Below are 24114 nucleotides of genomic sequence, written 5' to 3'. Positions count from 1 at the left end.
GCTAGTACCCAGGTGAGCAGTGAGACTCACTAAGGAGTCCCTACAACCCTCAGCTGGCAAATTCTGAGCCTAGACAAGACTTCTTAAGGAAGGGGAAAATAAACAAAACTCAAAATGGGTCCCCTGAAAACATTCCGTAGCACAAGAAAAACATGAACATTACCTTAGATTTGGTGGAAAAACATCTCTCTAAAAAATGACTTTCTATAGGAGACAAAATAAAATTTTAGAAAATGATACTTAGTATCTACACAAGATGGTAGACATTGCCTTTATGAAATGACAGAGAACAATAAAAATAGGGTGGGCTGAATTACAGGCAGAGATTTAAAAAGAAGCCACCAGTAGAAGGAACAAAAGAATTCAAAGAAATACAAAATGCAATAGTAGAATTTAAATCTGCATCCAAGGCAATAAAGAGCAGAACAAATCCTGCAGGATACTGACTAAGTGATACACAGGGCAAAAGTGAAATGTTCTCCTAGAACCCATGGAAGAAAATCAAAAAGGAAATGACACAGAAGATGAGACATAAGAGCAAGTTCCATTCTAAGAATCATATATATTCTTAAGACTGAAATCAGAACAACAGGAAGAGAAACAATGATATACATAAAGAAACTTTGCTACCTGAAAAAAGTCTACAGACTGAAAGGGTTCAGAGAATTTCAGGAAAAAAAAAAACTGATGAAAAATACTTGTATCTGGACATTTCTTTACAACATATTTTAATTTCACATAGACTCAGGAGATTAGCCAAGATCTGAGCAAATCCTACTGAGAAAGTTACTCTGCAACTGATTTATAAACACCTTCAAGTAAAACCCTATATAGAATAAGAAAAATCTGTTCTTGGTTAGATTTAACAGTGAAATCAAGTTTTATTTTTTCCAGTAAGGGACACTGGTTCCAAATAATACACAGGTTATTTGCTTCAGTAATATTCTCCAGGTTATAGAAAAAGTATTTTCATATGCAAAAGTTGAGGTTTTAGATACTGCCAAATAGGACCAAGAGATATCAATCAACATGGGAGAGAAGAAATGGACATTTGAACCAGAAACAAACATGATACAAAAAGGCTATATACTGTTGGCCTTAAAAAAGCAAACACTAAGAGAGGACTGGCTTAACAGAGCCTCAAAAATTACCAGGTAAGTATTCTACAAGTGAGCACAGGAAAGATCCTAGGAAGAAGATACTGAAGGAAACCTCTAAGCAACATAGACATAAGGTATGATTCTACAGGGACTCAGGAGCCATAATATGTTACAACACAAATCCTTGAATTCTGATCTCCAGAAATGTTGGTTGCTTCTTTTCTCTATTTAGCATCAAGATTTTTGCAGCCTTGCAAACTTGTATAATTAATCCCATATTTTTAAGAAGCCAATTTAGTTCTCTTTTACTTGATTCTTGGCTCAAAGCAGAATAGTGGAATCCTTACAAGAGTATCTTTATAGAAATATTTTTAAATAATCTCTATTTAATTGTTTCTATTTTCTACGGAATGGGCTATTGTAACCTCATATTGATCCATATGCAGTCTAGGATAAATCTGTATACTCTAGAACCTGTAAAATTAGGCTGAATTGCTAACGTTGTATTAAAAGGGAAACATAAATACAGTGTCCAATGTCCTAAATATGAAATAAAAAACATGCTTCAGAATCACAGCTCTAAAATTCTCTCACTTTCCCCCTTACCAGGTCAGTTTCCTCTTTGACAGACTTAACACCTTATTCTCTTCCCTCCTACTCAGCATGATTTGTATTAATAATGCAGATTTGTGTGACTATTTGATTAATGTCTGTCTCCTCACCTTTGACCGAGAGCTCCATGGAAGACTGTTCTCATTTGCTTATTTTGCTTATTAACAGCCTCAGTATTTGACACAATACCAGATCCCATTAGACAAACAACATGTATTTGTGGAATGAATAAACTGAGTGTACATGTTTTCATTCACTCTTCAGCCAAGCAAGTTACTGCATCCTAAGAATTCCAAAGCACTTTATACAAGCAACACATCTTGGCTTTACATATTGGCTATGTTTATCAACTTTACATGTGAGCCATTTTAAAAAATATTTGAATGACTTTGTTCACTTACATCACAGAATATTAAATATAAATGGGACCTGAGAGATAATAAAACTGAAGTTCAGAAATGCTAAGTAATTTGTTCACAATAGCACAAATCTACTTAGCAGTAGAACTAGGCAGGATTAGAGCTCAGATTTTCTGCCCCAACTCCACCCCTTAAGGCTCTGTCCATTTTGTCAAGAGACTGTATCTTTACCAGAGCTTCTAGGTTTCCAAGTCTCTAAAAGTAACTGATAGTTTGTAAATAAACACTTTACCATCATACTTTAATGTTTAAAGGAAATCTGTGACAAAGAAAGCATTTGCAATATAAACAATCACTGCAAATTGTGAGATTTCTTATGCAGCTTATTTTTCAAACCTAACAGCTAATTATAGTTTCTCAAGCCCATGACACCTCATCATTCATTGTCATCTGTGTACTAAGCCCACACGCCTGATACTATTCTAAGGCTCTTTATCAAGGGGCATTAGCCTAAGATCTCCTTATTTCTATGGTTAAAAGATAACTGCATTCCTTTTTTCTTATGATTCAGTTGCAATTGGGAAAAAACCATTTCTGAAAAGTTAGAATCCTGAAAGATTAAACAACCTACCTGTATGATTACTTAATTTAAGCACTTTGGTCTCCATTTTTTCCCATTTAAAGTATATTTTTGTTTATTTGGTTGGCTTTTTTTCCCCTTCTTTTTAAATTGTAGAGTTGGAACTTTTTTTTTCTTTTTTTTTTTTTTGGTAACTAGTTTTAAATCTGTGATAAGTCTGCTTACCAAGCACAGAAAATCCATTTGCTGGCTAAAGGATTCCAACAATAAAAATTTCTATCTGATGATGGAATCATACTTCTAGATAACCCCTGGAGTGAGTTAATTTGCCAAATTATTTCATTTATATTTATATGCTGGAATGTTATTCCAAAGGCTCCAAATAGTCTCTGTTCTATGTATAAAACAATAAAACAAAAATATGACAGTATAATATGTATAACTAATACATAATGTAATGCTTCTTTAAAAAGAAAACTCTGATCTCATGTTAAATGTTTTAAAATAAACTCAAACCAGCACTATTTGTAGAATAGAAGGCTGTGATTGGAGAGTGGGGAGAACACACTAACAAAAACAAGAAGGAGAGAAGAAAAACAGGAGGGAAATAGTTGACATTAGAGGGGGAAAAATACATGAGTGATACAAGTGAGAAAACAATAGAAGGAAAGAAGGTAAAACCAAATGAAATGTTATCTTTTAAATCAACAGATATTTATTAATACTTGGATCTTCTAATGCTTCTTCAAAAGGGAAAGATGTTTTTGAAATAATATAAAAGCAAAGCCACACACAAACAATTACATTATGTACATGTAAATGGCTACACAGTGTAGCCATATAACCTTGTCTATTCCTAGGCTCTAAAGGTATTCTGGACAATCTTAAAGCACAGGTGATTAAGCCTTTAAAATATCTCACTTCTCATTTCTTTTACATCTTTGTTGGATTTTTGTGTTTGTTAGCTTATTAGGAGGGAGATGGTGCAAACGAGAAGACAATTATCTGTTTAAAAAATTATGTTTTCATAGGCAAGGGACATACAAAGTAGAAAGAAAAATTGGTTGGGACTTAGGAATGGGGTGCACCTGTTCTATGTACACCAGGACAATGCAAATGCAGGGGGCTGGTGCATATTTTGCAAATGCTGAGCTTTTTTTCAAGTTACCTAGAAGATTGCCACGGTCTCTTTTTTCCACACTTCCTTTTTTCTCTATAGCAGTTTTGAGTTCTTTTGCAATATCTAGAACCAATGACATTTTTTCAGAGCCTATAACATCCAGGGATATGCACTATTCTATACTGAAGCACAATCATATTAGAATTGATGTGGCCAACCTCAATATAAATGGTTTGCTCACTAATGTTTCAGTAATAAGAACGCGCTAATGATCAGCACATCTTCATGTTTACAGTGTAATTACCAATACGTTCATAATGAGGGCCCTGAGGCACAGGAAGAAGACCTTCCTCCTGAATCAGATTGTTCTGAGTTTGGATTCCAAGCAGGTAGCAAACAAAGTATGCTCTCCTCTTGGAGGGATGCTCTCCTCTTGGAGGGATGGTCTCTCTTCACCTGTGCTTCAATAAAATGCCAATACTTACCTAAGGGGTATAATATCTCTTTAAAAAAAAAAACTCTCTTTGAAAATATCATTCCATTTGGGAGGAAGAAGAAATAACAGACTTCTAAATTCATGTTTTCTATAAATAATTTAAGCATACCTTGGGCTAATGTATAAATTTGGTGTAGGAATTCTAAGTTAATTCTAGATAAATTTGAGGTGTTTGTATAAAAGAAATTACTGTATCTATAAATGGATTCTAAAACTTTGAAAAATAATAATCCCATAATGAATTATTAGCAACTCTCTACTACCTAGAATATTTGATTAATCAGACCACTGTACTTCTAATCCATAGAGATATTATCATTAATGTTATTATGCATTCATTTTTTTCTATTATTTTAGAATGCTCTGTGAAGTTTGCTGTAAACACATAATATCACACCTAGGTTTTAATGAGTGAATTAAACATTTTTTGCAAATATGATCAAATTAGGTATGAAACAAATTGGAACCGTTACTTTAAAGGTATCAAATACCAATAGTCAATTGTAAGATATATTACCATAATAATCACTTTTCCTTCTGGATAATCATGAGTTTCCGATAATGATTACCTGCATGCAAGTTGTACACTGTCAGTAATAATTTGATTTGAGGACCTTCCTTCCCAAGGGCATTCATATCTGCATGTACAAACTTGTTAAATTATGTTGTGCTAATTGATGGTTCACATGACAAGATATGCATAGTTGATCATGCTTATTAAAATGCAGGCCATTCTCAATTATCTATAACAAATGATGTGCCTGGCACTTTTAACACACTCAGCCTACAGATAACCCCCAGAACTCATGAGATTCAATCTCCAGCTTCCTTCTAAAGATTTGTGAATAAGTAGCTAATCTGAGGCTCAATGCAACACCAAACATCAATGTGGAAATTCTCATGTTAATGGAAAAAATATGCAGCTATTTCCTATTTGGCATTGTGTAGATAAAACACCCATGAATTTGACTTCTGAAATACTTTCCATGCAGGTGTTTGGCATTGTGCAAACATGATTAAGTTTTGTCGTGTTTGGTCTATCTGCAAAGTAAAGACAGATGGGGAAAGCCAAAGGCTAAGAATCCCCAAACTGGGAAATCAACCTGAGTGTCATAAAGCTGTGCATCTTTCCCTAAAATTAATAATCCTAATAGATGAGACAGGCATATTTTCTAAACACAATTCTTTCACTGATATCCTAGAACTTGGATTAAAAACCATTTTAAGTTAACCAGAGTAGGACAAGTTCCTGTCTACATTTCAATGACAACAGAATTTAGTAAAAATTCATGGAATCATGGAATATAGAAACCAGAAGGAACTTAGTGATCATTTGGTCCATACTTTCCCAAATTGTGTTCTACAGAAATCTAGATCCAAGGGAGAGAGTGGTGACGGGAGTGATTGGTCAAATAGGTTAAGGAAATGCATGGTTAAAAAAATTAAACACGTGTATGCAGATATACTTCATGCCTCCTCAAAATATAAAATTGAGTGTGCTGCAGTTCCCAAACTTATTTCACCATGAAATCCTTTTCCATTGACTTTTAATGTTTTGCAGAACTAACAGCTGGCAGAACAATGCTTAAGATGACCTGATCTAGTCTAATTCATTTATTTTGCAGAAAAGGAAAGGACTGATGGCAACTTTTCAGGGAGCTCCGTGGGCCACAATAGTCTCAGGTGTGGCCCAGAGCTGTGGCATTAGGTCAGGCTTCCAGGACTCTGGAGGAGGAAAGGTCCTGAGAGCAGCTCACAACTGATGCCGCCACCTCCCTGCTTCCCCCTGACACTGAACAGCTGAATCAGGTGCTCTCCCAAGTGTCCTTTCTAGCCTCGGGGCAGTGAACCAATTATTTCATATTTATTTCCTTAAAACCCTTCACTTTCACAATCTATTGTCTTCAGAGTCTGCCCGTGGACAGCTTTCCAGCACTCAAAGATGAAGACAATCTTGAAATTAAGCTTGGATATCCAGTTCTGCAGTTTTATTCTCACGTGGTTTCAGAGAGGTGAATCTTTAAAATATCAATTCAATCTTTTCGTCATCGAATTAAAGGGCTTAATTTCAAATGTGGCTCCAAACTAGGGAATACTTCAATTCAGTTTGGATTCAAAATTCTCTGTTCACAAAGAGAATCCAGCACACTAGGATCTGTTGTATTTATGCCCCAATTTGCATAGATATGATTTTAGTGTGTATTTTTTATGCACATATATTTTTTAAAATAGCCTAAACAAACAGAATTTATGAAAGGACCCCTTGCAGAATTCTCGTTTGGCACACATTGTAGACCGACTTGTTCTGTTAGTTATCTTATTTCCACACTCAATTGTAAACAACTCTCAGGCCAGGATTTACTTACACATCTTCTTAAGGCCTTCAGAGCCAGGAACTGGAACTATGTCTTGCTGCGGGAACATAAATATTTAATGACAGATTGGCTGATAATAGGGCACCTTCTAAAAAGATATACCCTATAATGTGAAAAGATTGTCCCTTTCCAATGAATTAGAATACGATACGGTATTCTTTCTCTCTCATGCACGCACACATACAGGCCTGCATACCTGGGTGTGCATATGCGGGCATGCGCGTGCACGCGCACACACACACACACACACACACAATTATACTAAACTAATTACAAGGCACTTGAGCATCTTGTGGGGCCCCTGGGACTTCACACAGAACACCACTTACTATTGAATTGCACCTCCAAAAACTCTTAGTATTTGAACCCAGAAACTATTTGGAATTCTAGATAAAAGAGGGGCTGCTACATCATCTCTAAGCAGGTATCGAGTGCAATTAAAAAGGGGAGGAATTCCATCGAGTAGTTTTCACATCTGTTTTGCTGGTCTTCCACAAGTAAAACTTCCAGAGGAGAGTTTATTAATAAAAAGGCAGAGAGGACAATTGCTCAAAATGGCAAAAGAGCTCGGCACTAAGAGTATTGTTCGCCTAAGCTGAAGAATTTATTCCATGTTTAATTTTATTGCAATAAGGTTAACATCTCCAAATGTGACATTTCTTTGACTGACATTTCAGGAACCAAAAAGCAACATCTATGTGAAGCAATGTCCCTGGGGCCAAGGGCACTAGAAATGTGTTGCTTCCTCAGGGGAGTAGCTGCTCCTGCCTCACTCTATGCATGTGAGATGCCAGCAAGGAATCTGAATTTGATTCAAAATGTTCACCAGTGGCTTGTTTACTCATAGCTTCCATTGAAAACCTGTTTTATTAAGAAAGAAAGGGCTGGCTTAACAGCAAAGTACAGGTGTAGAAGAGTTTCCTCTACGACAACAAAGACAGTCCTCAGAATGTCCGTATTTTATTTTAACCCCTCAGGAACACAACGTGGCAATTTTTAGAGGCAACCTCAGTTTGAGTCTTTGAAATGAGGGGCAGTACAAATGCAGAGAGGAGCCACATTCAATAAAACATTACCCTAAGTTTTCACTGTTCATTCTTAATTACATAGTTTTATTTTCAAGTCATGGGTAGACTGTCGTTACATTTTCTATAGGCACTCATTTCACCAGTGCTCACTACAGGCAATCCTTTAACCTAGGCAGGGAGAGTTTATTAAGATAACATTATTTTTGTCTTGTATTTATGTTAATTTCTCCAGTCCCTGTGGTCCATTTTTAAGTGTGCTTCCCCAGGCGCACTTCTTACTTTCTCACATTTCTCTAGGACCAAGGAAATCTGCCTTCACATGCAATAGAAATTACCCTTAGACCGCAGCCGAGAAAACAAAAGGGGTAAGCCCTGGGGTATGATGTTTGGGGATACTTGATCGTTGCCAGGGTAGCGTTTAATTAGTCCTGGGTTGCAGCTGGGGGTAGGGTGCTGGTACCTGGGTAACCTTTGTCATTGTGACTAAATCTGTGGTTGAACAATCAAAATATGATGCTTGTGTTAATCTCCACTTTCAATTCTTTAGGAATTTGAGTCTCTGTCTTTCTCTTTCTCTCTATTACACACACACACTCACACACACAAGCAGTTTGTAAACTAAGAAAACACTCTTTCTTTGTTGAACAACGCAGCATTTTTTACAGCTATGAATGACATTTTCCCAACTAAATTATAAACAGTGGGGATACCGTATTCTTCCATATATCCTTTTACAGTTCCTTGCTTATTGATAAACACTCAAAAAGATTATTTGTCATTTTTAAAGTGATCTATTAGTTTATGCTTTATTTCTCACCTTCCACCATTATTTCTAGCATGCTACCACAGATGCTGACCAAAACGCCCGAGAGAAAAAACCCAAAAGCAGGCAATAAAAGCAAGGGGACTACGGTTGCTTGATGGTTTGATGTTGTTGCACATTTGGAAAAAAAAAAAGAAAGAAAGAAAGAAAGATTCTCTACTAACAAAAACCCTGGGCTCTCTTTGGTCTCTGAAAATGAAGACAAAATGCTGACATTCAGCAGGAGGTGCTATCCTTGGTTAGCATGTCAGCAGCTGTTCTGGAACGCACTTAGTGGGATTTAATGGAGGGGTTACTGACATGCCCTAAAATGGTTCCCCGGCCCAGGCAGCCAATTTTCTGCCACCTTCCTGCCTGTGCCTGCCTGTGCTGAGTGGTTCCATGGTGCCCATTAGGAACCTTTTCGAGCCATTACCGTCAGCAGAGTAAAACATCCTTTCTACTCTAAAAAGAAAAAAAAAAAGGGTGAGATGAATAGGTATTTCTAGGGTGGTCTGAATGAGCCGTCATTAAACTACCCTGAGGAGTGAAGGTGCCTGAACATGGCAAGGAAGCAGCTTTTATTCCTTTCTGTTGACCGCACCTGCACCAAAAAAATAAAAAATAAATAAATCACATAGTGTGTGAGGATCTGGGAGGATCTGGATATATTTTCAAAGCTGAGCAAGATGTAAACCTCACAGGAATGACGCCTAGTGCTGTGTACCCTGCCAAATTCTGACCTGCTCGCAAGGTCTGGCTCTTGCACCGTTTCAAAGGGCGGCGGGCGGGGGCGGCAACGTCTGGATGGGAGCGCTGGGGCGACAGCAGCCGCGCCCGGGGTCACTCCGGACCCCGACCGGCCGGGAAGGCTCAGGGCAGGGGGCAAGAGGGAGAAAGGCGAGGGATTTGCATTACAATGGGGGTCTCCCTCCCAGGAGGGCGGCATTGACCTCAAGGGATGTTAGAGATCTGGTTACTTCAACAAAAATAAGGTTTTCTATTTGTCATTTTCTTTTGATACCAGGATTCCTCCCGTAATCTTGTACGATGCTGCAGTCCGAGCCGTGTGGGCCTGGGGACAGGTACCTAGACCTGCGCGTGGGCAGCGAAAACGTGAGGACAACGGGTCGGCTTTCCCTCTGAAACGGCAGGGTCCTTGAGGGTTAAGTCAGCCCCTTGAATGCCACGGGAACATACATTTGTGTGCCTTATTGTTTAAAGGTTGGAGCAGGGCTGAAAACACATTCATTACTCCCTGTGGCAGAGCAGTTGATGTATTCTGGGCACATACAATTAAGCTATAATTCTACACAACACAGACTAAACATACAAGTCTAGGCAGAGAAAGACGACTAAAAATATTCTCAGACCCTTTTCTAAAGCGCAGTTTAGCATTTTCTTATCATGCTACTGGCAAATATTAGTTGTAAAACCGTGCCTCATTAATGTCAAAGGGAGGAGAGGATTCGCATGACTGAAATTCAAAGGGCTGATTTTAATGCTCCATCAAAAACCCATCTCAAGGCAAGATATTTTTAAGTCACTCAGCACAAATCTAAAGATGCTCAGCTGTGGTTTGTTTATCTTCTAAGGAAAAGGCATGAGTTCCTAAACAAAACCACCCATGTACACATTACAAAAATCAATCACATTGTAAGAAGATTTTTGTGAATGTGATCTAGGAGCTATAAAACTAGTGACAAAATGTAACTATGCCAGGGTCTTACTATTTATTCAGCTAAGAAAATAAACCACAAGAAATCTCAAGTTTCTTAAAATGGGCAAAGTCTACAGTCACCTGTTGATCGGTGGGAGTAGAAGAGAAAGCTGAGCAGTAGACTGTGTTGAGGGAGTTACCCACGGGTGAGTTCTGCAGTGGGAAGGCAGGCCAGCCCTGTCCCTGCACACCAGCGCCCCGATGGACGGTCCTGGCTTGGGCACCCACGGCACCGTTTTGCCAACGGTTTCCAACCCTTGCCAGAGCTTCTGCTCTACCTGCCAGCACTTTAAAGCATTGCTTTCTTTTGCTCTCACACCCTAGGGACTGTACTGAGCTCAGTCATAGACTGTTGCTGCCCTCTGTACATAACCAGCATCTGTGTGCCTCCTCATACTGCTGAAGGTAATTGTTTCTCTGAAAAACATTCTAAATACAAATTAAAATTCACTCCAGAAAGGAAGGCAGCCAAATATCTAAATAGGGTATTTCCCACAGATAATAATAATCACCAAATACACAAGTCAAATAGATTTGCAACAAGGGAGATGATATTAATACTAGCTTACATTTATTGTTTACCATGTGACAGGCACTGTTGTAAGATTTTACACACATTAATTCATTTGAGCTTCATGAAAACTCCATGAGATAGAAGTGATCATCCCCAGTTCACAAAGGAGAAAACTGAAAATGGTTAAGTAACTTGTTCAAGACCACATAGCAAATCAATGGCAGGGTTACAATCAAACAGGTTGCTTGGCTCCAGAATTTGCACTCTTAATTGTTATGCTACGTTGCTGATGAAGAGTTGGGTTATTAAAATTCTAGTTATTTTAATAGGTAGTAGTGACAAAATGATGGAAAAAATAAAATTGAAACTGATTTTCAGCTCTGATGTCCCCTGACTAGGGAATGTTTTTTATTTATTTGTTGTTATGAAACGGTGTCTGTCTACCACAGATAATCCTGGGGAATTCCTATCACTCCTAGGAGATTTTTCTCCTCTATTACTATAGCTAGACAGGTCTAAAGTTAAATCTGGGAAAGCAGCAAATAGGAATGGAAATTGAAATAAATTCTATATAGCATGGTCAGCTTAGCTTTACTCATATGGTAAAACTTACAAAAATGATTCTCATCCAACATGAGTAAGGTAGAAAAAAATGTATGATATGATATATAAATAAAAATGTTATGACAGTATTCAAATTCATAAATATAAGGAAATATAAGACTGCTACTCTACTTTGAAAAGACTCAACTGTTGAATTTGCACTTGCATGAAAGACTGGAGAGTGTTCATGAAAAAGCACCTAACCTTTTCTCTCAAGATGACTATTCTTACTTGAGCCAGCCTAGTTGTGGCCAGGAATGGCTTTATATCAGGGCAAACCAGCAGAGACCCATCCTGGGCACACAGCAAATGTTTGATGAGTGACCTTTAGGCAAAGCTTTGTTGCAACAGGTTCAGGATAGTAAGATGGACCTGGATGACCAACCATTCCAAGAATTATACTATGCCAGAGTGGGACAGGACACAAAGATCCCAGGACTAACATTCTGAGGAACTGGGAGACCCACCACCTCATCCTTCATACTACACTACCACCACCTTGTATAGAGAAAGCACTCAGATTCCAGGTTCCTGCTCAAAGGATATTTGTTCAAGATGACTAAAACTTTCAAAGTGGTCTCAGAAGAGACCTGCAATCCTGAAGAAAGAGTCGAACTGAATTTCAAAACTGTATTTAAAAACTAGTACAAGGGGTGAATAAGTACAAGGGGATAAAACCTTGTGCCAATTGCAGGACCTGTTAGCGGCAATTTGAGGCTGTCATCAGTCTTTATAAGTGATCTCTAATTCTTAAAAGCAACAAAAGGTATAATAACCAACATAAATGTAAAACAGATATAAGAGCAACCTGAGCCTTAATTTACTTGTGTCAGGGAAGGCAATGAATATTTTACCATAAAACTCTGCTAGCCTAAAAAACAAAATCAAAACCAAAAAAAAACCCAAAATAAAAAAAAAAAATTTGTTTGAAGCCTGGATTTGATGCAGGGTGCTGGATTTTGTGTTATTCAGTACGTGACTGTTAAATCCTTTCTCCTCTCATAAGAATATAAGCAAAATAAAGGTAGTGACTGTGTTTGTTTTGTTCATCACTGTGTCCTCACCCACCTCTTGCCTCATAGTGCCTCACATATTGTAGATGCTATTTAAGTATTTTTTTAACTGGCTGAATGAATAGTTTTATTTTTCCAGGGGATCCATCCTTCATCTTGCTCCTTGCCTCTAAGTTAACATAAGATTCTTGAAATTCTAAACACAGAGGCTCAGCTAATTCCATTTTATGAGAACAGAGGTACATGAATTAGCTTTTACAAATTTCAAGTGAGAGGAGAAGAGACCACTAGACTTGAACCCACTTCAAATTTTTCCACAAAACCTTTGCTGTTTGTTCAGGAAAAGCTAAAGGGCTTCCATGGGCCCAATCCAGTGATCACCCTATGATCTCCATGCACCACAATTTTGTGTGCTTGTCCCCTAACATCTCTTCTCTCTAAAACACACTTACCTGAAACTGAATCTGACATGTGCTTTTATCATCTATTCTAGTCCTGGTTAGAATCCTTCATGCTCCCCATACAGAGGCCCCACTGTAATGGCTCCATTCTGGATGCTTGGTCCCCAGAGCAGAGCATGGGCCTGTATGGTGTACTCATAGGTTTGAGAAGGAAAGTCATAATATCAGTCCTTTCTGGAGTTGGCAAGAATGGTAAAGATGCTGTGTGTCAGAGGCCAACCTCCAAACACAGCATCAAGCATAGCACTGATAGAAACTAGGGAGGTAACCAATCCTTACTGCAGGGATAGCAGGAAAAAGGAGAAGAAAATAGGGTACATTAGGCTAACGTGGCAATGGGGGAGACTTGATCTTCCTAGTCCATAAGAGTAATACTAGGTCTTTGGCCCAAAAATGGTTAAGTCTTCAGCAATTCTTGCTGCCTTTCATTTTGCAACAGATAGCTGCCATTCTGTAAAGGCAACCCAAATCTAAATGAACATAATGAGAACCACATGATTTGTGCACCAAAAAAAAAAGTAGCCTTACAAATAGTCATAGTAAGAAAGCCAGAACAACCTACACAGAAAGAATAAAAACGTGGTTTTTCCATCTTGAAATAAACATACTTGTTGGAAAAGGACACTTCCCTTATTTTTGTGAGATGGTTGTAAAAGTTAGGGAGATGCTGCAAGACATAAAAATAAAATACAATCATGACAAGAAAAACAACCTTATACTGTACCTTTCCTTCAGCAAACCATGTGCTATCTGATAGTGTCTGGATCATTCTCTTTTTTTCCTCAATGCAAAGTTATTTAAGAGCTGATTTTTCACGTGGCTGTTCAACAAGTTTAACTTTTAATGAACCATTTTTTGCTAAGTTTTTCTTAGCACATTTACTCAATTCCATGCTTGAAAGCTACAATTCATTTTGATAACTGAAATGTATGGGATTTTATGTTAACACTAAACTCAAAAGAAGAACCAAGACAGTCCCCTGGGCATATTACTGCAGCCAAGTGTGATTCATGAAGGCACTGACATTCTATAAAAGTGGTTTCAGATCTTAATATATACAAGGCTGATGGAATATGATCTAATCAGTCAAAAAAAGGCTGAACCTCATTCCTGATGTTATATCAACGCCAATAAAATGAGCAGTTATACAACAAAAGCATGTAGACAGAAAAGAGCTTTCTCCATTTTACATAAAATTCAAGTGATAGTCAAGAAACAAAATGCAATATGGTGTCAATGATAGGTCAATAGCAAAGCTTTTAAGACATACATCCCAGGTTTGGTGTCTTTGTGGGCCAGAAACTCTGCCTCATAAGCCCCAAATGTGACCAGCTGGGAGAGATATGGGTCACTGCTCACATGGGGAAGACAGAACAGGTCAGCGTGAACACATCCCCAGCACCAGAGACACGGTCAGAGCATATTCCCTGGCTTGTTAGCAGGAACACCTCCACATATGACAAATTTTTGTGTCCTTACCTTTAATTATCCTGTAGTAATTCTTTTTCATCTCTGAAAAAAAAGGCTATTTTAACATGAGTTTTACCCACATTCAGAAAGATAAGTGTTAATACAATGGCAGGTAACAATGTAATAATGAAATGAGGATGTATATTTCATTTTGAAATGCAGTAGATGTTTCCTTTTTCTTTGGAGGGAAATGAGTTATGGGATTCTGGGGGCATCGTATATGTATTCATAACTTCATTTGAGTAAAATAAACATTTAAATAGTTTGCAATCCCTTCGGTTCAGAGTACAGTAAAATAGAGGAAAAAAATTACCCTAGAGCTTAAAAATATCGCATTAAAAATCCAAAAAATAGATAACCCACACAGTGATAACTTAGATTTGACTTTCTTAACTGTGGCTGCTGGCTAACCTAGCTGATGACAAACACAAAGAGCCCCTTTAGCAATAAAGAGGCAGTCTTTCTGATGCTACAGGCAAAGCTTTCTAGCCAATGGCTTATTCCATTGTCCTTTCAAATTCTAGGCTAATACCGAACAGAAGCCTCACCTGGCACGTCAGGAGAGAATCTTGCAGAGTGTCGTGATACAAAAAGTTTGAGTTCTTGGTCCAGGTTGCATTCAATCAGGTTTGTGTCCCATGATCTGATTCCTAAAGAGGGAAAAACAGACAGTTGACAAACTTCCAGTTAGTCATTTCAGAGTGGTTTGGAAAACATCACTGTAACATTTCTCAGGCTTTCAGGGAGGATGTGGAAACTCCTTTTCTGAAGAGCTTGGTGGCTAGCAATGGATGCCCACAGAATGGGAGGGCCAGGGAGGTCTCTCCACCAGGCCACAAGGGAGGGATAACTAGAAGTGTGGACTAAATTCTGCCCCTTATAAAATGTAAATGTAGCTCTTCTGGAAGAGTAAAAGAAAACAGTTATTAGGAAAATGACAGGCTCTACTCCAGGGAGAAAACAGAAAGAGCAAGAAGATGGTTAGTTCTTTAGTAGCTAAGAAGCCACCAGACTATATCCCTCACTTTCTCATGGTCCCCTTGCAGGTGGCAAGAAAATGTAGAATGAAGGTGGGGAAGGCATCCATGGGGGCTGCCATTCAAGCCCAGGCCTTTGTTTTAAAAATGACGTCTGGTAGTGTGCACAAAGGACTTCATTCCTTTACCCGTCCCATTTTTCACCTTGGTTTTTCAACCCCTGGATATCAACCCAAAATTTGTGTGATCATTGATGAGCAGGTTGGATCTTAATCTTCAAGACTTGGCCTGTCTGTCCTTCCAGGCATTTCTTTTACCTGAGTAGCTTGGCAGGCAGCTCTTTCTTTCACAATTGTTATTTGTTTTACTGAATTTTCTTATCCAGAGGCAAAGAAACGTGGCAACTTTTTATACTTTATAAAACTTCCGTGGAGTTGGGGGCCATGAACCAGCTATTCTCACAGAAGTTTAGACTTTCTTTCAGTAGGCTAAAAGGAATGTCCCCGGTGAGAGGAACACAAGGGCAAGAAGTGGGACGAGGGCGGCTTCCTGTGCTCATGTCCTACCTCCCTAGTCTCTTCCTTCCACCTCCTGCTGCCCCTTCTTTCCTGCCCTCCCAAAGAGGGCGGCCCAGAAGGATACCCAGAGAGCATCAGAGACCAGAGGCCTGGGAAAGCTGGGGAACCCCAGAACTCTGGAGTGTGTAATTTTTTAAATATATATATATATTTTTTTTCCAAAATAGATTGTTCATCATAGTGGTTATGTGTGTGTGTGTGTGTGTGTGTGTGTATTTTCCCCAAATAGATTGTTCATCATAGAGCCAGTATGTAGCACCCATGATTGTATGCTTCTACAGAGCATCCTCAATTCCCAGGAACAACTCTGGAACCATAAACATTTATTGTATACCTCCTAAGGGCAGGGGCTTGAGCCTCTAGGTATAACACAGCAGGTGAACTATCTCTAAATAAACACACAGTCATTTAATCATTTTGCTGGTGAGTAGTCATGCATACAGACTTGGGAGAATAAATGGCAGTGTGTTATTTAAACACATCTCTAGATCGTTAACGCATAGCTGTATCTACCCCCGTTTATGTTTCATTCAATCTTCCTAACCTGCAAAGAATCAAGGTAGACTATGTGTGTGTTTATATATGTATACATATATATCCTTTGCAGGATAGAATTATATATATATGTATATATATATATGTATATATATATATAAATTGTGTGTGTATGTGTGTGTGTATATATATAATTATATGTGTAGGTATATAATTACCAAAAAAAGATTCTGAAAAATCTGTTCACTGCACACCTAAAATATCTTTACATTATACACCAGAGACATTTTCTAATATGAGGAATATTTTCAAATAGATGTATGTCCACTAAATAGAGGCAGAAATTTCTCATAAGATCAATGGGAAGAATTCAGGTGTGGAAGAGTTAACGTTCCTAAAGAGAGGCTAAATTATAAGGTAGAATTTTATAAGTCTCCTTGGAAACATTAATAGCCTCAGTTTGCAATTGTGCTAATGGAGTATTTAAATTTTAACCAGAAAGGCAGGTTGAGATTTTGCAGTATCTTTTTAGTGCAGAAATGATAAATGGGATCTTTTTGTTTCACAGAGAGCTTGACAGGTTGAGAGGTCTGAATTCATTAGAATATTTCACTTCAACATATACATTATATACTAGGCTAGTGCAAAAACCATTGAGTTCCTGTCTGAGCTGCTTAATTGGTATTGTTGGCTGAATTCACCGTGTTCCAGGTCTGAGCTCCACTTTGTCTTCCAGCCTGTCAAGCAGGGTCAATAAGTTAATAATGAGACATATGCATTTAAATTAAAGTCATACAATTTTTCTGTCTTTGTTCTAAGTAATGTCTAAATTGCTACAGTATTTGAATGACTTCATCTTGGGTCAGCCTAGACTTGCTCTTACATTGTTATTTGCGATTTTTCCCTTGGCTTCAATTAACCTGTCATGACATAAGCAATTAAATGTTTGCTTTATATTTACATATATATTTCATTTTTATGTATATTTTATATATTTATAATTTAGCAATAGAAAAAGTAGTAAACAATGAGGAATCCACTTAGCAATTTTTAAATTACACTAGCAAACAGATGATAAAAATATTATTTCTCATTTTTATATTCCCAATGAAACTAAAACTTTAGGGTTATTTTGTCAAGAGCACAATTTCCAGCCAAATTATTTCTTCACAATACACAATCGCTACTAACACTTATAAAATAAAGGTTACAATGGACTTACTATCTATTTTAGTTGGAAAAGAAAATTTTGGAACCTAGCCACTTTCTATCCTAATTTTAGAAATAAAATACTTTGTAATTATTTTGTATTAATACCTTCTGCTGGATAATATTAGTAAAGGGAAAGAGTATTTCTCAATGAAGGTTCATACTGCACTTAGTAGGTTTATGTATTTCCCCTTTGTGCCTAACAGGGAGCCAACAGTGGGCCTGCTAAGGTTCATTGGCTACAAAAATACTTCTCTGGCTCTTCCTACCTTCTACCCTATCTGAATCCAAAAGAGGTTCTGGAGAGGCTTTCAGAGCAGGTCATCTTGGTCTCTGATGGGAGCAGAGAAGCCATGATAAATTCCTGACCCTTTTTCTGATTATCTCCCCACCCCAAGACATCCCAAAGTCAAGCTCTTCCCTGAGGCTTTGCTGTTCCAGCTCTCTAAGAAGACTGTGCCGTTTATGGGCTTACCCAGGTGGGGGCCAGATAACTCCAGGCAGTTGAAGGCAGTGAACCTCCACTTTTTAAATGTTTGGGCCCAAAAGGCATCTATCTTTTATCCCTGAGGACAATGCAGGCCTGCTCTGGGGCTATTGCCCAGTCCTGAAAGTGAGCTCTATTACTCCGCCTATCTAGTGACCAGGGGGTAACAAAGGATCTTTCCTTTTCAGTTCTCTGACCCCAGGTGGTTGTGGTGCACAAAGGGGAGGCCAATGTGCACATGACATTTACAGATGAAAAAAGGAGAAAAAAAAAAAAGGTTGTGGGGGATGGGGAGGGGCATCACAGAAGAAGTCAGGGTGAAAAATGAGGAAGAGCCAGGTACCCTTGGTGTATACAGGCTAGATTGTTCCAAGTTTATCAATGATGCAAGCATTCTGCAGGACTGCTTAAGTAAACCAACAATTAAAAAAAGCACCTCCAGGCCAGATGCAGTGGCTCACGCCTGTAATCCCAGCACTTTGGGAGGCCAAAGCAGGAGGATCACTTGAGGCCAGGAGTTCACAACCAGCCTGGGCAACATAGCCCAAACCCTGCCTCTACAAAATAAAATTTAAAAAATCAGCCAGGCGCAATGGCATCCTCCTATAGTCCTAGCTACTCAGGAGGATGAGGCAGGAGGATCACTTGAGCCCAGGAGTTGGAAGTTACAGTGAGCGATGATCACATCACTGCACTCCAGCCCGGGGTGACAGAGTGAGACCCTATCTTAAAAAAAAAAAAAAAAAAAAAAAAAAGCACCTCCCATTTAAAGGCTAAAATCTATATTCCTAAAAGAGACAATAAATTGAAGAAAGCGGAATGAAATGACCATGCACCTACATGTTGATGGCACATGGGTTCTATGTGATAAAGTTATTTGGGCCTTTGACAAATTGATTTTCCTCTATGGGCTTTAGTTGCTCCCTCTGGGAAATGAGTTTTTGGGTATTTCTTACAAATACCTAAATGATTAGCCTATAATCATAAGCTAAATAATCATTTGTGAAACTATGCTAAAAAGTGATCTAGAATAAGATTAAAATCATTAACTAAAGAAACAATTAAAATAAAGGCTTTCTCAGAAAAAAGATTTCCTACTTTTTCCCTTAACCTAATCTTCAACTTGCTTTTTTTCCTTGTTTTTTTAAAGCCAACAACTTGATGTTATAACATATATGTAAATGTTATTTGCAGACAGTATCTTACATACAGAGTTCACAGTTTCAATGCATTGATAATAAATAACTTAGGTCAGAGATAACATCTTACAATAGAAACAAACAAGAAGTGATTTATAATAATTTATTTATTGGTCTAAAAAGTTAGAACATTTAAAAAAGTAAGCCTTTAGGGAAGGTTAACAATGAATCAATTTAATGACCTTAAGTTTTGGGACTGTCTTGTGTTTCAGCATGGATCACAGAGCCCTTAGTAGAGAATACCAGTTAAGCAGTGCAAGCAGAAATCCATCTGCCTTTCGACTTTGAAAAGTATAAAGACGAATATAATAAATTTAACACGCTCTAACATTTCACTGAACTCCTACCACATATGGTTTGCAGTTTGGTTTTTGTTGTTTTTTTCTTCCCCTGTGAAAAGCAAATGAAAAGTAAACCCCAAATCTTTTCCTGGGTTCTTCATTCTCTTGCCATCTTAGACTGACCACATTAAAAAATGTGACATCAGTATGTTACAATGTAATCAGCTAAACTTACATCTAAAAATCCAGGCCAGTAGATGTTACATACATCTATCTTTTCATGAGCAAATCTTGCTGATTCCCAATGTTCACTAAAGGAAAAGTTACACTCTTTAACAGTAATCAAAAACAGCAGACACTTAGTATCCCTCATATGTCTTAGTTCCTTTAAAAAAAATAAAATGAAACAATGAAAATTCCTTTCACAAAGTTCTAGAATTCAGTTTGGAGGCATGGATGTATATAGTCTATGTATTAAAATAAAACCAAGGTGTGAGGGCTCTGCTGAAAATGAGGACGACTGGCTAAGTCCAAGTTGAAGGCTAATTAGGGAGGGGGCAAAAGCGGTGCCAAGGAGCAGTAGCTGGTGGTAGTGACAATGGTCTGGAATAAAGTCCTACATAACTAAGTAAATAAAGCCAGACCAGTCCCAGGAAATACTATTGTTTCAAACTCTGAAGAATGTCCAAACACTCCATGATGCTTTTTGAATATAGTTGAGAAAACAAGAGTGATCATCTCTCTTCCTTGGTTTCGAGAAGTATTTACTAAGCATCCACACCGGGATGTCTCAGGCCTGCTGATTTACTGTATCACCACCCTCCCTCTACAGATTTATAGATTATTTTCTTGGCTTTCCAGAGAGCCCTCAGTAAACAAATGGCAAGAATTCAAGACACCAGAGTCTCCAAACCCACAGAGCGTCACTTCAGACGGGAGGAGAAATAGGAAGAAAGAATAACAGATGAGGAACTGCTTTCCCAGCCTGCAGCACACAATCAAGAGCTGGTCCCCTGGAGCAGCTCCATCTTGCTCCACACAACCCAGCCCACAGGCACCAGCAACAACAGCAGTGGCATCAGAGTGACCTCTGGAGGAGGCTCAGCTGGGGGACCTGATGGCTGAAGCAGCAGCGTGTCATGCACAGGGAAACAGGGCTAGCCTGGCCTGTTGCTAAATCATCTCAGACTGTTTGAAAAGCCAAGGGAGCAGTATTTTCACTTAGCACTGGAAAATCCTGCAGCTTGAGCTGCATCTGAGACCCCAGGATCCAGGAGAGCCATCTCCAGAGGAAAAGCAGCATCTGTTCCAGTGTGTAAGGAAATGGCCCTGCTCACTCACTTGGTTGATTCTTAATGGGATCAATACACCCATTTCAGAGTTGCATGCAAAAACCTGACCAAATTAGGGAATTAAAAATCAGAAGGGCATGGTGAGTATTGCAAAGGGAACACAGAGGGCTTCTGGGATTCCAGTAATATCTGTTTCTTGATCTAAGTAACACAGGTGTGTGCATTTTGTGAAAATTCATTGAGCTGCTCAACTATGCTTTGTGCCCTTTCCTCTCTATAAAATCAACAGAATTTTTAAAAATTAAAAAAAAAATCAGAAAGACAAATCTGATTTTATCACTACGTGCTAATAGTGTAAAAAAAAGACAGGGAGCACTTCACAGCAGTACTTGCATGCATCTATTTTCTCTGTAAACAGAAGTAGCTTGAATAAACCCCCTGAGGAATGGGGCACTGGAAGGATGATCAGCTGAGTAACAAAGCAGGAAGATAATTATGGTCTGAAGGTGATTGCTGAACCATCTCCCTGCATGGGGCGCTGCCCACAAGTGGATGACTGTACAAAGGCAAGCTCTGAAAACTGATGTATTGAAATCTCCCTCTGATCTTAGGATGTCAACCTGCCCTGCACTATCATGACAGGGTCAGAAAACGAGTGACGCTGCAGTACTAGCACTTCTGTCACTTATGCGTGGTGTGACCTTGAGCCGATCCTCTTACCCTTCCTGCCTTTCTGGGCCCCCATCTCTAAAATAGGGTGATGATTCTCTCCTAGCACCACCTCAGGGGGGTTATGAGAAATTTGTAGATAGAAAAGCACCTCCTAATATATTCTTATTTCTGGGCAATGCCACTGACAAATGATTTTTAAAAAAAAATCCAAAGTCATTGATTCCTACAGTAGCCACACCCAAAATCAGTACATGTAAAATTTTTCAAGGAGAAAAATGTGCAAGTAAACTAAATTAGAACAGATCAAATCAAAAGCCTATAGTTTGAAAATGAAGGGCTATGGAGATGCTCAAATAAGACATTTCAGTATTGAAATCTCTCTTATTCTTGAATTTTTTTCGAATAAAATACCATGACTGCTTTCTGCTCACATTTTTGTTTTTTAAGCTGAAAGGGAAAAAATCTGTGTTTTAAAGTTAAACAAAAGAACCAGGTCTGCAACTCCAGTCCCCACCCTGCAGCCTTTTGTTCTGGGGACAAGTGGCTGTTTCCAAATACCGAGGCAGATGACAAGCGTTTATTTTTTTTTTCATATAAAACAAGATTTTTCTTTCGTCTTTTATTGGGGAGGGGGGAGCGGGGAACCAGGGCTGCGTGAACGCCCTTTGTCCGCCTCGGGCTGCCGTAGAGACCGCAGTGCGGACTGCACCACGCCCACCAACCGGTGTCTCCGGGAGAGACGCTTCAGCACCACCCAAGAGAATAGAGCGCGGGGCTGGGGCTGCGGAGGGACTCGGCGACCTCTGGCAGGGGCGAGGGAGGGCCGGGACGCCGTGGGGAAAGGGAAAGGCAGAGACCCGAGCTACCCACCCGGGGGCTCCCAGCACAACAAAGCCGGACAGAAAGAGAGGTGGGGGCACCCAGCCCCGCCACCCCGAAGCCCTATCGGAGCGCACGCCCCGCCAGCAGAGCCCGACGGGGGCGCCGCAGTGTGTGGGGGGGCAGGTGCGGCTGGCGGCTGGGGGCACTGCGACAGCCCGGGTGGAGCTGGAGGGCGGGCCGGTTTGCGCGCTCGAGGCTGCGCCCGCTGGACCCTCGCGGCCCCGCCCAGGGTTTCAGCGAACCGCTATTTGGCCTCCGCAGAGCGCACTACTGGAGCGCGCAGCAGGCGAGGAGCTGGCCCTACCCGCCGACCCCCCCCCCTTCAAGTTACCACTCCCGAGCCTGAGACTTTTAAAAGAAGCAGCCCCACCCCGCCGCAACTTGGGGTCCCATTGTCCTTTCTGAGAGCTGCAGCTAAGGCCCCAGGGGCGGTGGCGAGGCGGGCTCTGTCTGGGAACGAAGCGCAGGCGGTTCTGCATCCAGCATCCCGGGGGGTGGGGGGAGCGGGCGTGGCCCTAGGACTAGCCTAGTCATTCTCAGGAAAGAAAGGATCGGGAGGTTTTAAGCCAGAAAAGGCATTTTTCGGGGACTGAGGTGACCGTGGTGAGGATGATTCCCAAGCGGGCCCTGGCACATGGTGTTTTAGCCCCAGTTCTGCGGGTAAGGGGGTTCCCAGCCTTTTGCGGAGGCAAGAGCGGTACTGAAAGGAGTGGTTGCATCAAGTCTCCCCCACCCTTTTGCCTCCTGCGGTTGCGGCTTTATTATGGCCTCTGCTCCTCTGACACCTGCAATTCACTTAGCGGGAGAGGCGGTGGCCAACTTGGCAGTGGCTGCGGACTCAGCTTGGTGACAGATCCCTCAAGGTTATTGGAGACTCTCCCTCTGGGTCTCAAACCTAATAATTCAGATTATTCTCCAAAATTACCCCCAGAAAAAAGAGTCTGGACCAAGTGCGGGAGGTGGCGGGGAGAGGCATGGGTGCGGGGCGCGAGGGAGGAGAACGGTGGCTGTCGCGCCCTGGGTGGGGTCGTGTTTGCGCGTCTCACCGCGCGCGTCCCTGGGGGCGCGAGGCCGCTTACCAAGCTCAATGTTGCCGATGGCGCGCCGCAGGTGCTCCTCGGTCACGATCTCGCCGACGACCACCAGCAAGTAGAACTTGCTGTCGAGGAAGCGGTGCGACAGGCTGGGCGAGGTGGACGCCGCCGGGTTGGCGATGCTGCCGGACGGCTCCGGCTCGGTGGCTTCCACCACCACGGTCGCCATCCTGCCGGCCAGCTATGCCTCGGCGAAGTGTCTCGCTCCAGCCGCTCCTCTCCTCTGCGGCAGGAGAAAGGATTATCTCCGAAGGTGCTGTCTCTGCTCCGCCCTCTGCGTCCCCCCTCCTTCTGGCGCCGCGCGCCGCCTCCCCTCCGCCCTCTCCGTGCGCGGCGGAGAGTGCGCGGCGGAGAGGAGCGGGGAGTGAGAGAGGGCGGGGAGGCGGTGCCGCTTTTATATGGAGACTAGGCAGGGAGCCTGGGAGGAGGAGGAAGAGGAGGAGGAAAGGACCACCCGGCACATCCTCACGCGGTGGCTGCCTCCGCTCTTCCAGCCGTTGGCCCAGGGCTGATGTCATCTGCAGCAAATCATCTCGCCCGCGGCCCGGAAGCTGGAGGGACGAGGTGTGCGGACAATGGTCCGAGCAGAGCCGCGAGCCAAGAGGCTGGGGGGACCCAATGGGCTCCTGCTGCAGCCGTGAAGGGGGAAGACACTTCCAAACTACAGCGCATCGTCTGCCCCACACACCGACCAC

At 40.7% G+C, this 24114-nt stretch overlaps 1 protein-coding gene across 1 annotated transcript in view; it reads right to left on the bottom strand.

Annotated features, from left to right (window-relative positions):
- Positions 1–23646, bottom strand: part of MAP1B (microtubule associated protein 1B) — a 98515-nt gene extending 74869 nt beyond the window's left edge. Inside the window, exons 1-2 of the mRNA XM_069492345.1 lie at positions 23405–23646; positions 14802–14903 (exon numbers count right to left, since the gene is read on the bottom strand). Coding sequence (XP_069348446.1) covers positions 14802–14903; positions 23405–23588 — 286 coding nt within the window. The 5' untranslated portion in view covers positions 23589–23646. The remainder of the gene's footprint in view (positions 1–14801; positions 14904–23404) is intronic.
- Positions 23647–24114: the final 468 nt, after the last annotated feature.

Source organism: Eulemur rufifrons, chromosome 17 (assembly GCF_041146395.1).
Source record: "Eulemur rufifrons isolate Redbay chromosome 17, OSU_ERuf_1, whole genome shotgun sequence".
In the NCBI taxonomy this organism is placed as follows: Eukaryota; Metazoa; Chordata; class Mammalia; order Primates; family Lemuridae; genus Eulemur; species Eulemur rufifrons.
Note: the sequence above shows the minus strand (reverse complement) of the source record. Positions and strands in the feature narration are given on the sequence as shown.